A 17,140-nucleotide genomic window follows, 5' to 3' on the forward strand; every position below is an offset into this window, starting at 1 on the left:
ATAATACTCAAAGTAAAGTAAATTTTTCGAGGAATAGGAATATGTGGAAAATATATCATAAAAGTTAATCTCGGGGCTGCGGGGCCTTGAGTATTTGGCGTTGGCGGATTATCGCGTGGAGGTGATAGTCAGATTTTAATCTCTAGAACTTTTAGCAAAAATGCACTTTATAAGGCGCACCTCCTATTTCACTGAAATTTGATATGTAAATGTGGATTGATCCCAGGAATAAAATATGTCCCAAAATTGGACCCGGGAAGGACATACGAGGTTTTACGAATTTTGAACCCCACTAACTCTAAGCATTATGGGTATCAAATGAAAGGTATTGACAAGTAGATTACGAATATGCAAAAACATCTCCATAAATTGGACCCGGGAAGGCCATACGGGGTCTTACGAATTTTGAACAACGTTAATATAGGTGAAATGGGTATCAAATGAAAGGTATTAACGAATAGATGAAAAACGTTTCGTCCACAACAATAGGAAATCTATTAGTGAATATCAAATTTCCACTCAGAGATGAACTTAGTACCGCAAATGAAAAAGTTTTCACAGATTTTTTTATATAGAGTTTCACAAGGAAAACTAAACTTAATACCCACCTTTATGGGGGAATGTCCTACTGAATGCAATTAAGGTGCTATCACACTATATGTTTTTGTCTTATAACATGCCAAATTTTGCTATTGTTAACGCAAGACAGATTTAAAAAGTTGGTCTCGCGCAAACAGCTGTTAACAGCCAGCCAGGTTTGACGGCATTAAGATGTCAGATTTTTGTTTGCATTCTCTTTGTGGTCATCTTCTTTCTCGTATATTTTCTGCTCATGTACGCACAAGTATACACACACGCACACAAATTTCTTTATGTGTGTTGGCAAAACTTCGATCAGTTTGATGGCAAGATGAAAGCAACCCCAAATTAAATTTTACGCAAAATATAATCAGATTTACAATTACAAATTACAGCGGTTATTTCGAAAGCAGAATAGAATACCAACCCTTTGGGCATACAAAAATAACATACTATTGTGATAGTAAATATGATGAAACGTATGTAAATTGGCAATTTTTACACATGTAATGAAATTCCAATGATACTTAAAAAGTGGCATGCCATAAGACAAGCACATATAGTGTGATAGAGCCTTTATAGCAAGTTATTTTGCTTCAAAATCTGTTATCGAAAAAAATAATCGGCATAAAATATCGCGAAAATGAAACGTAGTACTAGCCAACCATGGTATTAGCCTTTAACCGTTAAACAATATTGCAAGAAAGAAACATGAGCAAAAATCTTTATTTGCCTGAGTTTCACGAAAAAGGCAATTTAATCAAATAATTTGAACAGATATACGATTTACAAATTGATCTGTTACTGCTTTTTAAAATCGTGAATAGTTATCGATTAGGCAAGTATAAAAAATGAATTTTTAGTTGACATTAGCCACACTGCTACAGTTAATCAGCCAACTGAGCAAACCAGTTGTTTTCTTCGAGTTGGATGAGAAGTGAAAAGATCGTACAATCAATTATTTGTTAACTTTCTATAATTACTTATAACAAAAAAACATTATCCAAGTTCTTGTGCTTTGAATATATCTTTCTAAAACATTATAATAGATGCAATATTTTAATCAAGCCAACTTTGAGGCCTTTACTTTGTGAAAATTGTTGTGTGGCTGCGACGCCTACAGCAAGTGTGCGCCGTCTTAGTGGAAGAAGCAGCAGCGATCGCGGTCTTTTTTTCTCTACCATCATATTTATATACTTTATTATCAGCTGTGGTTTTCTTTTATAAATCTATGAGAAAAGTGAAACAAATATTTGACTGTGACCAATCTAGGAATTTGGAAGAGGTAATTATATGTTTCATTTATTTGGGATTTGTGGCTTTTCGGCTGTGGTATTGTGGGTACTGATTATTTTTCGGCCACGTCCATTGAATCTACAAAAAAAAAATTACGTGACAGATGAATATTAATTTATATCCTCATCTTGGCAACCTTACATTTCAGTCCCAATGTCTTTGAAGCTTAAAATAAAAATAAACAATAGCTATGAATCGGAATCCGGGTGTGGGGTAAGTTTACAAATACTATGCCTTTTTTGAAAGAATATAAAATATTAATGACTAAAGGCACTGGTGTCATATATCAGTATATTGTTAGTGTCTCTAATCAGCTGACTAGGTGTCAACCAATGTTATAAACTACGTGAAAATGTGGCGGACCCACCTTTTTATATTCTATGTACCTATAGTGAATGCATTAGAAAGAATGCAACTGAACGAAACACACAACACAATAACGGCGCTTTAGCATGGTCACTTTTAGTCCGTTCTCTTTCTGTTTTTTTAAAACACAAGGGCGAAAAACTCGTCGCATATTATGATAGGAAAAAACCCCTAAGCAACGAAATATTTGAAGAATGTTATAACTCTATTAAGCACCATTAAACCCCGTTTACACTGCTCTTTAAATCTGTATTTAACCATCTGGTTGCCCTTTATGAAATCAGCTGACGAGAGCCTTAAATCCGGATTTAATGAGCAATATAAACGGGCTTTTATTCTATAATCTATTATTCTATCTTGTTCCATACGCCATTTTCGAGTTTTTGGAGTTCGGATCGATTTTTGTGATGTTAAGACACGCCCTTTCAGAATCGCTAAGAAAATTTCTCATATCTAATTAAGCTTTCGAGATATTGAGGTGTAGATATGCCAAATATGGGCGATTTCAATGAATTTTCCAAACTTCAAGTGCGTTTATCTCAAGATCAATAAATTGGCGTATTGAACAAGATAGCATTACACCGACGATATATTGACTTTAAAGGAAGTCTTTGATAAGCTAAAGAAGTATTATAAAGCGATCAATAACAGCCATTGTACCAATGCACCTGACGACCCAGTTGACGCATGAAGTTGGCCAAAGATCACAACCCTCACACGCAAATATGCGGCAAAAACAACATTTTCCGTCGATTTCTATAACGGGCAATTGTACTTAACATACATAGGTGGTCAAAGACAGAATGTATGTATATTTTAATGGCTAAACAAAGAAAACTTCTTCAAGCAATTCAGTCTTTTGCGCTTCTCCAATTTCTAACATAGGTTTCGAGATGTTTTCCTCCATCTGATCTCAAAATCGTGGCTTTATGTATATCGATTGAACGAAATCGAAGGCCGCTTACAAGAGGAAAACTTCTAACATAGTAATGAGCGGTTCAAGTTTTTAAGCTCAATAAAAAGGGATCTCCTTTTTTATAGGCGAGTTAGAAGGGCTTGCAGGGCGGCACCTCGATTGATCGAAGGCTGCTAGCAGGAGGAAAACTTCTAGCATAGCAATGTCCCATTCAAGTTTTTAGGCTCAATGATAAGGGACCTCCTTTTTTATAGGCGAGTTTAAATGGCTTGCCCCAAGGCGGCACCTCTTTGAAGAAAAGCTTGGAAAGAGTTTTCTAATGGTCTTGCCAGGTTGAGAACCAGGTGTTTTGCATCATAGGCAGACATGCTAACAAGATATTCGACCTCCGGTATATCTAAACGTCCTGAATCTGTCCTTTAACACTTTTTGTCCCGTCTGTTTTGAAAAGTTGCAGATTGGTCCTTCGCCAAGGCATTTCTGGCGATTCTTGTTGGGTAATTTTCATCAAGGATTTCGCTAATTGCACACCATGGCACCTGCTTTGCATGGCAACACCGCACATATACAAGGAGGTTTAATAAAACGTTGCTCTAAACTTATCGTAGGCTTTCAGAACGACCAGTCCTGTCGAGTCTGAAACCTTGGATCATGAATTAGTTGTCTGAAGTTGAATTTGGGGATAAAAAGAAGAAGCCCCGTAAATTGAAACAGGGAGTTCATGCATGTCGAATTGAGCGCTTTTTTTTTGTATGTGACATACATAAGGAAAGTCATATGGTATAGAAAGTGGCTTATCATATGACAAATACATATCATCTGGTAGCACCTTTAGAATTCCCAACCAAATTTTCGAAGGCTCGAGAAAACGACTACAGTGCGAATCTTGTTTCGTTGTTGTTGTAGCCACATATGTACTTGTATGAGGGGATGGCGTTTATCACGAAAAGATTAGCTGGGTGCTACCGGTAGCTTCCACAAGTTTTGGATAATGGAATGCTCCATACGGAATAGCTGCAACTGCCCTCGCAGACAATCAGCGGTATCGAGTGGAGAGTCTCAGAGAGAGGCCGGCCGGCTCCGGCTCTTGTACAAATACTGAGTGTCTATCATGCTCGATAGAAAAGGCGAGTTATTGGGGCCTTTAAATTACTAGTGGCCAACCTGTGCCCTCGGCGATCGGTCCTTTGAACGAGCTTGCTCACCTAAAGGAGCTTAACAAGAACCGCCAACTCCACATGAAAATGAGGCTACAACAACAACAACAAGGATTAACACCGCACAGATCGGAGCTCAAAGTATCAGCTGTGTGGTGCTCATAATTATCCAGTGCCGGTCACAGAAAAATTACGAAATTAATTGATCCAATTAATTTTTCATTGAAAATGCTTAAATCACGAAAATGATAAAATCAATCACACTTGATAAAATCAATCACACTTGCTAAATAAATTTAAAATTTTTTCAATAAAATAAAATTCAAATTCAATTAAAAAATTATTGAAATTTTTAAAATTATCAATAAATTTTTTATTTGATCTAATTTAAAAAATAATTGATAATATAAATAAATTTTTATCTGAATTCCATTATTTATCTAAGGGGGTGGTGTAGACCCAGAAACGTGGTTACGAAAGTGGGTATGAATTTCGTGCCCTACTTCCAAATACCTTTCATTTAAGTCCTACATTCCCAAGATCCCCAAGACACTTAGCCCTGACAAAATATTAGCATCTTGCGCTACCCCCAAATACAATTTTTTTAAACCCCATATTGCCATTGGTCTAAGGGGAGTATATGGGATGAGGCGTCCCCCAAACACTTGGTCCCAAAATTGTTTATCTAATTCGTTTTCTAATCTCAAATACCTTTCATTTAAGCGACGTATTACAATGTTGAGAAAATTGTTTCTATTTGGGGCGTGTCAGATTCCTATTATACTCCCAAAATCCTTTATTTAAGTCCCATATTCCGTTTGCCAATCTCAAATACCTTTCATTTATACCCCTTATTACAAAAGTCAGAAAATATGTCCGGTTCGGGGTATGGGCCCTTAAAACTATTAATATCGAGCTCCACTCCCTTCAAGACCCGAATTGTCATGGCGAGCAAATACGTCCTATTTGCGGGTAAGACATCGCTTAGACAGTTGGCCCCGAATGTTGGTTTCACATTCTTAGTCTACTCCCAAATACCTTTCATGACATGACCGTTTTGGGGGGTGTTTTTTGAGGTATGTGGCTGCCACTCAGTGACTTGGCCCTGAAAATATATACCACATTCTTGTTCTACTCTAAAACACCTCTTTTTTTCAGCCTCATATTGCAATGGTCAGCAAATACGTCCTATTTGGGTGGTTTTATGGGGGTGGAGTTGCCTATAAACACTTTCTCCCGAATATTGATATCATATTCGTACTTTTTATTTGAGGCCCATAGTACCATTGTTGTAAATTTGTCCCCTTTGGGGTGTGTTTGGGAAGCGGTGATTGGGATATCAGATTCGTATTCTACACTCAAATACCTTTTATGTGAGCCCCATATTGCCATGATCAGTAAATAAGTCCTGTTTGGGGGGTGTTTTGGGAAAGGGGTCGCCCCTCAGAAACTTGGCCCCACATTTGGATGTCAATTTCAATTACCTGCTATACCAGGTAATGAACCGAATTGAATCATACTTAGCACAGTTGTTGAAAGTGCTACCAAAACACTACGTGCAAAATTTCAGTCAAATCGGACGAGAATTGCACCCTCTAGAGGCTCAAGAAGTCAAGACCCAAGATCGGTTTATATGGCAGCTTTATCAAAACATTAACCGTTTTAACCCATTTATAATCCCAATCGACCTGCACTAATAAAAAGTATTTGTGCAAAATTTCAAGCGCCTAGCTTTACTTCTTTGAAAGTTAGCGTGCTTCCGACAGACAGACGGACGGACATGGCTACATCGACTTAAAATGTCATGACGATCAGCAATATATACATATACTTTATGGGGTCTTAGACGCCTATTTCGAGGTGTTACAAACAGAATGACGAAATTAGTATACCCCAATCCTATGGTGGAGGGTATAAAAATGCAATCATTCTTTGAATTGAATATACAAATTTTTTAAATGAACATCTTTTCAATAAACTTTTTTAAAATTTGTGTTTGATATTTTCATTTTAGAGATTGAAACAGTTTCAATTAAAAAATTAATTGGATCAATTAATTTCGTTATGGAAACCGATTTCTAAGAATTTTCTTTAGTTGCTCAATACTGTTGTACTGGTTATGCCAACATTGCTATGAAACAACTGAATAATGCTGCCCCTCGTATCCATAACCATAAACTATACACGGCGCATCTCTTTGTAAGGGCAACGTCAAATTTCGATCGCTTGTCTGAAGTGTTTTCATTTTTGATGTGGGATTTCAGTTTATATTTTAATGATAAAATAAAAAAAAAGATTTACCAACTACCCATCTGAAAGGCATAAAGAGAAATAAGGGAAGCAAGATATTTTTTGTTAAAATATATGTACCACATATAATGGCCATGGCATACGTGAGTGCATACCTATTTTAATGCATTAGTATGCGTGTATATGTACTTTCATTTTGTTCTGTGACTTATGCCATGCGTGCGGCTGTGCGCCATAGAAAGGCGCATTTTCAATACTGCCATAAACAAGTCACTCACTCACTTTATGCTATGCATTTGTATTTGTATTTGAAGCATACATATGGTTTGCGAGAGGGCGCATACGTGAATGCCTACCCATACTTGAGGAGTTAGGTTTTAGGTACATTTTGCATTGTGAGTACCGTCAAAGTAAATCGAGTAGAACGTTCAGGCCATAAACTTCAACATACAACTAATGTCGTTGCTGCTGTAAATATCTGAACTGCAATCCTCGGCTCGGCTCTTTACTGGTCGTGCAGCCAGGATGAGAGATAGAGAGTAAAATAAGAGAGACACAAAGAATGAGTTTGAACGAAACAATTTCTCATACATATGAATTTAATGTACCAAACAGTTTTAGTAAATATTTCCACTCTTAGATCGATAGACGTTCACCTGGTCAGTCTGATTTTGCTAAAATTTTGCTAAAAAAAAAAACACCGAAAAAAGGACGAGGACGAGAAGAATAGAGAACATAAGATAGATTTATAAAATATTCTTTGAAAAGGATTTTGTAGCCGTCATGTGTAGTCCATCCCAAGCAAATGGGACAAAATTTGCAAATGTGACATAGACTAATATGTGTACGTGTGTGTTTTCCTACCACCTCTGTGCGCTTCTTCCATTTCTAGTCTTCAATCAGTGAAAACAATGATTACAGCAGCATTTACTATGACGATAACCTGGACTATATCATAAAACCACCGTCCTATAGCAATGAAGTAACGATAACGACCTCAACAACAATGGCTCCCATAACCAGCTTGCATCACACCAATGACAGTATAGCTTCATCGCTAGCAAGCAAAGACGACAGTGCTCGCAAAAAGGACAAACGTGACTTGCTATTTGGCATACCAGTTAATTCCAGTCAAGAGTCATCTTTTGAAGGATTTGGCAATAGCCCCTTTGACAAATTGCATCGTATTTTCTATACCAAACAAAACGATCTTGTTAATGCTGCAAGCGGTAGTCAGTCCAACGAAAACAACAACAATAATAAACAAATGGCGCCGCGTAAGCCTTCACCGGGTAAACTTTTATTCACCAAGTTCTATGATACAATTGTGGAGGAAAATAGCTGCAATGCTGTCGACCTACAGTTGTCCAATGATCCCGCCCCACAACCATTACGTAGATCCAGTAGCATTAGTTCCATGTCAAACAACACTGATGCCAATCCCTCTTCGGAGTTGTCGTTCAATGGCAAAATAAACTGTTTGACCAAACGGCAGGAAGTGCTAAATGTTGCCATTGAGCAACCAAAGCTGGGTACTGTATTGGAGACTTCTTTAAATACATCGCAGCAGCCCCAATTTTCTGAGTCTTTCATTTTGAAAAAATACAGCAACGAAAAGTCGCCTGATTTATTTGGTGACGATGATGATGATGAAGAAGAAGATGTAGTGGAAGATGCAGAAAATGAGAATGAGGTGGACGCAGAGGTTGCAGAAGAAGGTGCCGAAGGCATACTGGAGATGCAACCTCTAAAAACTATTAACGAAAATCCTGGAGCCTTCGAAACATTAAATGAATCGCAACAAACTTCAATATGCCTGAATGATACAAATGCCAATAATTCATTCAATTGTCCTGCCGAGAGTAGTTTTCCCAATGAAGATCAAACCATGGATTGCAGTTTAACTCAACAAAGTGCTGGCGGCGGCGGCAATAGCTCAAATTCGTACACCTTGTTTAAGGAGAATTGTCGCCGCGAAAGGGAAATGTTGAGGCGTATACGTAAGTGTTTGGCCGGTGTGTTACCGCCTCCATCGGTTACTATACCCCAATTGGATATGTTTACGGCCGTATTGTCAAGGAAAAATGATATTTTAAATTATTTCAAAAATTCCCCTTTAAAAGCAAGCGCCGAGACTAAAATTTCCAGTTTGTTTAAACCCACCCACACATTGGAAGAAACAAAATCGATGCCATGGCGCGATATTTTGGGCGTTAGACAACATGGTTTAAGGTATGATGTTGCTACAACTTTGTTTTCCTTGTTTAAAGTTAATAGCCTAACGAAAACACATTGATATTTTTTTTTAATATTTGTAGCTACAATGTTACCAAAGCTTCGGAAAACAATGAATACCTTAGTCTCTCCATTGTGGAACGATGTATAGGTGCTGAAACGGCCACTTCTTACAGGAATTCACCCTCATCGGCTAAGAAAAGAAGCACTCGAATGAAGTAAGTAAAAACAAAATAAAAGGCATGAAGTTCAGAGGTGCCGAATCTTAAAACCTCTACCATGGATTGCGCTCGGCAAGTCCTCCAAACAATTCACTTCCATATAAACATATTTAGATCATAACTGATTTCGGTGTTGTTATCCAATACCAAAATTATTCAATTCCATTAGAACTGCGATCTGTTCAGTAGTTCAAGAAGCTAAATTGAAAGATTTTATGGAAGCTATACCATTTTATGGACTATATTTGGTTCAAATGTTAAAAGTTAGGTCTTTTATAACTAAAAAAAGTATGATATGATGTACCAAGTGGTAGGTTAATCTGTTTATCACAGATTAAAAACCAGTCAAACAAAGGCTTACGAAATCTATTTAGGAGAGGGGTTTTTGGAACTATTTATATCTGATGACCTACTTTCCCAAGAAGCAAAAAGGATTTAAAAGTTATTGTTGTTGTACCAGTTTGCTCTGTTCTATATTTTGTCTGCTTGATTCTGTTGAGTGTCATGACCCAGGAACTCTGCGACTAAGATGAGGTGTGTCCACAGGGATCTGGGTCTGACTGCGCAGACAAATAGGTGACGTGTATCGTGCGATCCCTGGTTACAATCGGGACATACATCTTGCACGTGGGCATCAATCCTTACTCTGTAGGAGTTGACGTAAAAAATCTGCCGGAACGTAATTGAGGCAGTACTGCTCTGGCTTGCCGGGGGAGGTCAATTTCTGCAGGTGCAATTGGAGGCGGCCGTTCTCCAAGGACTACATTCACCCGGTAGCCATGTATGATATGCCGCTTGATCTAGATGTTCTCTTTTGTAGATATCTATCCACAAGATGATGAGTTGGATGGTCTCTGGCGATAACAGGCTAAAAGTATTGCTTAGACAAATGCAAATTTTGCCCATGAACATTCCACTAAAGAACAAGAGCAAACTTCTCACATATCAATGAGTGCAGTCCGATTCAAGTTTAAGCTCAATGATAAGGGGCCTCCTTTTTATAGCCGAGTCCGAACTGCGTGCCGCAGTGCGACACCTCTTTGGAGAGAAGTTTTACATGGCATAGTACCTCACAAATGTTGCCAGCATTAGGAGGGGAAAACCACCGCTGAAAATTTTCTCTGATGGTCTCGCCAGGATTCGAACCCAGGCGTTCAACGTCATATGTGGACACGCTAACCTCTGCGCTACGGTGGCCTCCATTGCTTAGACAGTATCTACAACAGTTATGTCTTCGTACTGGTAGGTTCTTTGTTTCCTGATGGAGGTGGTCCATATGAGAACTGAGGAGACAGTTCAGAGGGCGGTATTCTGATAGATGTGAATATTATTCCACTGCGTGTCACAAAGCTGACGAGACCACACTAACGCTCCATAACTTACCACAGACCGTCCAATTGCTTTGTACGTGGTCAACAAGGTTTCTTTGTCTCCACCTCAAGTGGAGCCAGCAAGTGACTTGAGAACTAGGTTTCTACTTTTGACTTTATCGCAAATTGCTGTGGCGTGTGGGGATCAATCCCATGACAGTCGTTTGTTCGCACCGGATTGGCCCGATAGAACTCTTCATTGGCAAGGGCTGCCGCCTCACTGTACGTGTACGTCTTAAAAGTTATTCTTGACCAACGATTAAGTTGAGGAAGGAACATAGAGAATATGAACAATATAGGAATGTAGTAAGTGCTTTACATTTGCCATAGGTCGAAGTCATGAAGTTGCGACCTTAGGGCGAGAACAATACACTCAATGTATACAGCTTCGTTAGACCCATACTTACTTATGGGCATTTGGTTTTATATCAAGTTCTTACTTTACTTACATTTATTGGCTATGACAGAATATTTGTTCCACTAGCCGAACGTAGAATAGCTTTCCAAGCGCCTCGATTTTCTGCGCTCATTCTAAAATCACTGACACCAAGTTTCGAGGTGTCTCCCACAACTTGATCTTTCCATCGGGCTTTTGGTCTTCCCGGTTTGCGTGTGCCATTGTGTTTGCCTCCAAAAGTCTTCTTTGATGGATCTTCTTTATCCATTTTGACAATATGACCTAGCCAACGCAGCCGTTGTATTTGGATGCGTGTAACAGCTCATACAGCTCGTGATTCAGAAGTCCCATGAGGCTCTCCTCCTAGCCCTGCCAATCTCGGGATGCTCAATAAATTGGACAACCTGGGGCATCTCTTCGGGTAAGTCACAGTTGCGTAGCCAAAAGTGACTGAGGTCCCGTCATCCCTTACGGAGTTCGAGAGTGACTTTACAGTAAATCACAGCCTGCCTAAACCGGTACCTTAGTTACATTGCTTAAGTGTTTCAGCAACAAATTCCGCTTATGTTCGTTGACTATCCGGTTTATTTCCAGATTCAGGTAATAAATACGCCTTTTATTGACTTAAGGAATTAATTCGGGAGACCGGTCTATAGGGCAGTTATGTCAAAAACATTTTTTTGGACCTTATTCGGTACATTGGTCTATATGGTAGCTATCCAATGTGGTCATGATGGTGGGTAAAAAAGAATAATCCTCTTACGAATGCTGGCGAATTTTGTGAGTATTTCATCCTTCTTAAAATTGTCTAGAAAAGTTTTACTCTGCGGCACGTCTATCGAACTAGACTATGTATGTGATACCAGAACATATCCGAATATTTGGGCACAAAAAAAATTAACAAAATAATTTTCTACCTACTATAGATTATTGTGTCAGTCACCGGGAAATCGCCTAAGTCATTTAGCCAAACGACGTGCAATATTTTCATCCGCCCATTTGGCTACTACCTCACAGAAGTCCAGCACATTGTTGGGTCCACAAATTATGCTTGACAAAAAGTAAGTTTACTATCATTTCCATAATCCATTATAGATATTTAACCCATAGATATTTTTTCATTAGCAAAAAGACTAAAAATCGTCGTAAGGCCACACCCAAACGAATGACACCTGACAGCAAAAAGAAAAGTAAGTTCTTTGACAGAATATGTTTTTTGCATGAATTATTTACAATCGGAAACATTATTCGACTAAGAGTAAATCAAAAGGTTTCATACATCATATTCTGTCATATTCACCTTTTCATTTTCAGACCGAAAGACCCCAAGTTCATCGGCAAGAAAACGTCTATTTCGTAATGATCTTATAAAATCAGGTCCATCCAGAGAAACCTCGAAACGCGCTTTATTCCAGAGTCCCGCCAAACATGTACAACAGAGATCAACAACTTTGCCGAAACCACCGTCAATGAAACCTGAGCTAGCGAATCGTGTTGAGAAATCCAAGCGTGCTTTACTCTTTACACCCGAAAAACAGCAGCAACAATCGTGCTTAGATCAAAGGAGTACAACAAGAACGACTGAAAGCAGTTATTTTGCCCCAAGTACCTCTAATTTGGAATCGTTACTTAAACGCAAACGAAATCCCTGTGATGATGCTGAAGATGAAGATATAGCCGCACAAAATAGTAAACTGCTGAAAACAGGCAGCTCAGGTCTAACACCCAGAGCGTTAAAAATTAAAAGCCAAAGTTTTTGCATTGGGGCTGGATCCTCGTCAGCAAAACACTTGTCAAGTGCATCAAGTTCGAACAAAGCCATGTCAACAAATGTCAGCGGTAGCAGTAGTAGCATAAATACCCATACTTTAAATCGAGCCACATCGATTACCTCATTGGGTGGTGGCCCTAAATTACATAAATCCTATTCGGAAACTGCGGCATCTTCGAATGGTTTAACGGAAAACCAAAAGAAGAAGCTGCTGTGGGCCGTTTCTCAAGCTCTGCAGGAGCGCAAGATCACGGCCAAACATGAGAGCTTTAAGCAATATGCTTCTATACTGGCAAGGGTGGTCAGAAGGATATTCCAGGAATACCATCAAAAAGGCAGTGCAAGTAACAGTGAGACTATGTTAAGGTAAATAGCAGATAATTTATGGTTTTTAAATAAAAATGAAAAATTTGTGTTTGTGTGTGTGTTTTTTTTTTTTAATTTTTCAGATTGGCCAAAAAGTATGTGTTTAATGTAACAACTGGCGCTTCGGCGGATGATATCTATCTGCAAGCCAAATCTCAACTAGATGATTCAAAGCGACAATCTACTTCTCGGCTGTCGGGCTATATAGGCCCAGAAGAATATCAGCAACTGAAACAGCAACAATCGCAAACGTTGCTTGGTCACGCATTCGGTAGCCACAAAGGTTCCGCACACAACATTTTCAATGGTGATAATTCCTTCGATTCTTTTGGACTGATGAGCCAGAATACATCGGGCTTTTGCAGTGGCAGTAATAACGTGGTATTATCACAGACAAGTTTCCTGGGCCAAATCACACAAGATGTTGTTGTAGAAACCTCACAATCGTCGAGTACGCGTAGCGGCAAAAAAGCCTCATCGGATCCCAATAGCAGTATACACAACAGCTCATCGAAGAGTAACATCTATGCAGATGCTTTAAGAGAGAATATGGACTGTGATGTAAGAACTTCGGCTCAGAAGAACTTCACTGGCAAAGATCAACGCAATATGATACCATATGCAGGTAATGGGGGCGGCTCAGCAGTGAAGGCCCATGCCCAATTAGTCACCGAAATTGTTACAAATAGTGCTAAGGCCCGAAGGCAAATAACATTTGATAGTTAATATAGGATGCTAGGCGGTGTTACTTTTAATTTATTTTTCATTAAGGCTACTGCTAAGAAACGAGAATAGAGCATACAAGTATTTGGCATTCTGATGGATGTACTTACCTATCGCACCTATTGCAGAAGTTCCAGTAAAGGCGAAATGCAGTTACATTGTCTGTGGTGTCCTTAAAGGAATGACAAAAAAAAACTAATTTATTTTTGTGGTGAGACCTTGCTATTGGCGTAAGAGCGATTTGAACAGCCAAAACAAAATAAACTGAATTTTGAGTTTAGTCATTTTTGTGGTACAGGTGCGATATATTGCTCTTAACTATATGAAAGTGTAAACTTTAGTTAATTTTAGATCTTTAGATGTATTTGTATCATATATACAATCTGAAATGAGTTGGAAGGACACATATATGATTTGGTTTTAAACATTAATCAGGTTTAAACACTGTTTCGCTTTTTTGTTTGTTTATAAAACTATCTCTTTTTCAAATTCAGTTTACTTCCATGTTCTTATGCTGTATTATTGGTATGAAGGATTTCCTAAACTCCAGCACCTCCGACCAGAACTACCTTAATTTTGCATTAAACCTTTTTCCTTTGAAGTAATCGTTGATTGTAACAAAACAATATTCATAGACATACATAAAATTTTACTAACCATGAAGAAGATTGCAATATTCTAAAATATTAACTCTACATTTAAATGACCCTAGTGAAAATTAAGATTTACCAATTACAAAAATTTTTTAAAAATTGAATTCTTATTATTAATAAAGTTTTTTTTCCTTTAATGTCAGTTTGAGATTAATTTTTTGGAAGAGCTTGTGAACAAAGACTGTACCGAGCATGTTTTTAGGAACAGGGTCTGTCGAGGCATTTTGTGGGTGTCAGTGATGGAGATTAAAGAGGCAAGAGTCGTTTTGTTGTTAGTGTACTTTTATTTAAAGTATTAACATTTAACCTAGTGGGTTGGGAAGTGTTTGGGCCCTTGATGCGGTAATCTTCGAAGATTAGTTCCCTTCCGTAAATACTAATCGGATGATGGCTAACGATCGTAATTTGTCAAAAATTTATAGATTTCCGAGAAAAAATCGAATAATTGGTGCGGGCAAACGCTCAAATTAATCGAAAGCATTAACCAAAAATAGCGCAATACGATCGTTGTAAGTCGATTACGGATGCAGGAATCAGGTAGAGCTGACAAAGTATCGATGACACTATCGCTATTTATTTCTTTGACTGAATATCGATTGATATTTTTTCGAAGGATACTATCGTAAAAGTTACTTTTTTTGCAAAAATAAGCAGTCCGACACTGAATGTATCCTTTAAGATAGATTGCACCTATAGAGGGCGCAATTTTTATCCATTTAGACTAACATTTTGTGCAATGATTTCTCTCATGACTTCTAACTGACTTTAATTAACCTTAGTTTTATTTGATCTGTGTATTGATATTGGTTCTATATAAATCGATCTCCTGATTTTCGCTTCTCATTTTTATTTGAAATATATGTGATGGGAAATTAACGATGGTATCAATATTTATTATTAAAACTATCGAAAATATCGCATGTTACGATTATCGATATTTTTTGCCCGCAGCAATTTAGCCATCGTAAATAACTAATCTAATGGAGGCCACCGTAGCGCAGAGGTTAGCATGTCCGCCTATTGCGCTGAACGCCTGGGTTCGAATCCTGGCGAGGCCATCAGAAAAAATTTTCAGCTGTGGTTTTCCCCTCCTAATGATGGCAACATTTGCGAGGTACTATGCCATGTAAAACTTCTCTTCAAAGAGGTGTCGCACTGCGGCACGCCGTTCGGACTCGGCTATAAAAAGGAGGCCCCTTATCATTGTGCTTACAACTTGAATCGGACTGCACTCATTGATATGTGAGAAGTTTGCCCCTGTTCCTTAGTGGAATGTTCATGGGCAAAACTTGTATTTGTTAAATAACGAATTTTCGCCTTTTTTCAAGAAACTTGGATAAAAATCGGACATCGAAGTATTTATTTCATAAAATAAAACATCAATTTATAGTGTAAAAACAGTAACATATCGTTAAAAATAATTGCATATTGTTTAGAATGTCTTTTATTTATTTTTTTAGTATTAATAACTTTTTTTTACAACCACCATTTGCTTTGTTTACCTTTAAGATAGCAAAATATGGTCGGCGTATCGATTTTTTCTTCCCCGAAATCGATAATTTTTTGACAAATTACGATCGTAAGTCATGATCCAATTTGTATTTACGGAACGGAATTCGAACAAAAACTCGCTCGATAGCGGATGTGAGAATTAGGGCCCAGGCCCCAGAATGTGTATGTAAGGGGACGAATAAAACACGTGAACCGAAATGCTGTTTAGTTGGAATTCAAAGACGTGTTAAAATTCATTCATGACCTGAATGTTGTGTTGTGTTTGAGAGAGATCGAGCAAAAGACTGACAGGTTCAAAGGCCCTTGTTTCAAGGTATAAACGCACTGCGCTTGTTTCCATTTCTAGAGATCCACTTTAATTGGTACTGGTTGGGTAAGAAGGCACGCAACTTGCAACTTCGGTTGCTAGCGGAAGTTGTATCCACATGTCACTATGTAGAGATAGCGATCCTCGTTGTTGTTGCAAGAGCCGGTGCCGCCCAACCCCCTATTGTGACTATCCGCGATACCGATGATTGTCCGCGACTGTCGTTGTAAATACTCCCTATGGAGAATTCCTCTATCCGCAACTTGTGGACGCGCCCGGTAGCTCGCAGCTAAGCTTCTTCGTGACAGCAATGAACAGTACACAGATCCTATCTCAATGTTCTTACCCGTGTGGGGCTCACAACTATCCCGCGCCGGGATCAGTGCATGTTACTACCGGGTAGTGGGAGGAACTCGTGTGGTCTGCTCACAAACTGTCGACATACTCGTTGCTGTCAATTCCAGAAAGGCTTGTGCCCATAGAAACCGGATGTCATTGCCCCGATACCTCGGTGTAAATGCAAGAAAGACAGGACTGGTAGGCTGTCCCCTCTACAAAGGTGACTATACAGATTTCACAATCCCTAGTAGAGAAATTAGTATAGTTCTCAGAGAACTGCATGAGACCCTAAATTAGGCACTCAAATTCTACTTGTGCCAAAGCAAGTGCCTTCTATACATGCCACATCAAAACAATGTTAGCTAGAAACGTTCTTCATATGACAATAGAACAAGAGTTGATCGAACGTTTCAGCAATCGATCAGTGGATGTGCTCTTCAATTTGAGTGTCGGACATCGTATGTTGTTTGCGAAAGAGCTCTACTCAGTTGAGTGTCATGTGAAGCCAAAGCAAAACGAGAAATGCCACAACAGACAAACAAACAAACGGCAAAGACACATAGATCAGCAATGTTCAGCCTTTCACGGTAGCGTTGAAGCCACGTCACACGCATTCAGTGTTGCCCTTTTGGGCTTTTTTCTAACAAATTTGTAAATTTTGGAATTTAATCGGTTGGACGGC

General features: G+C 38.6%; 1 protein-coding gene across 1 annotated transcript; it reads left to right on the top strand.

Moving 5' to 3' along the window:
• Positions 1–1,285: 1,285 nt before the first annotated feature.
• Positions 1,286–14,437, top strand: LOC106086646 (uncharacterized). Its single transcript, XM_013251391.2, has 8 exons — positions 1,286–1,864; positions 2,024–2,088; positions 7,457–8,796; positions 8,883–9,017; positions 11,714–11,848; positions 11,913–11,977; positions 12,102–12,924; positions 13,008–14,437. Exons 2-8 carry the CDS (start codon positions 2,029–2,031, stop codon positions 13,648–13,650), a joined length of 3,201 nt encoding a protein of 1,066 aa, XP_013106845.2. The 5' UTR covers positions 1,286–1,864; positions 2,024–2,028; the 3' UTR covers positions 13,651–14,437.
• Positions 14,438–17,140: the final 2,703 nt, after the last annotated feature.

Source organism: Stomoxys calcitrans, chromosome 5 (assembly GCF_963082655.1).
Source record: "Stomoxys calcitrans chromosome 5, idStoCalc2.1, whole genome shotgun sequence".
Taxonomy (NCBI): Eukaryota; Metazoa; Arthropoda; class Insecta; order Diptera; family Muscidae; genus Stomoxys; species Stomoxys calcitrans.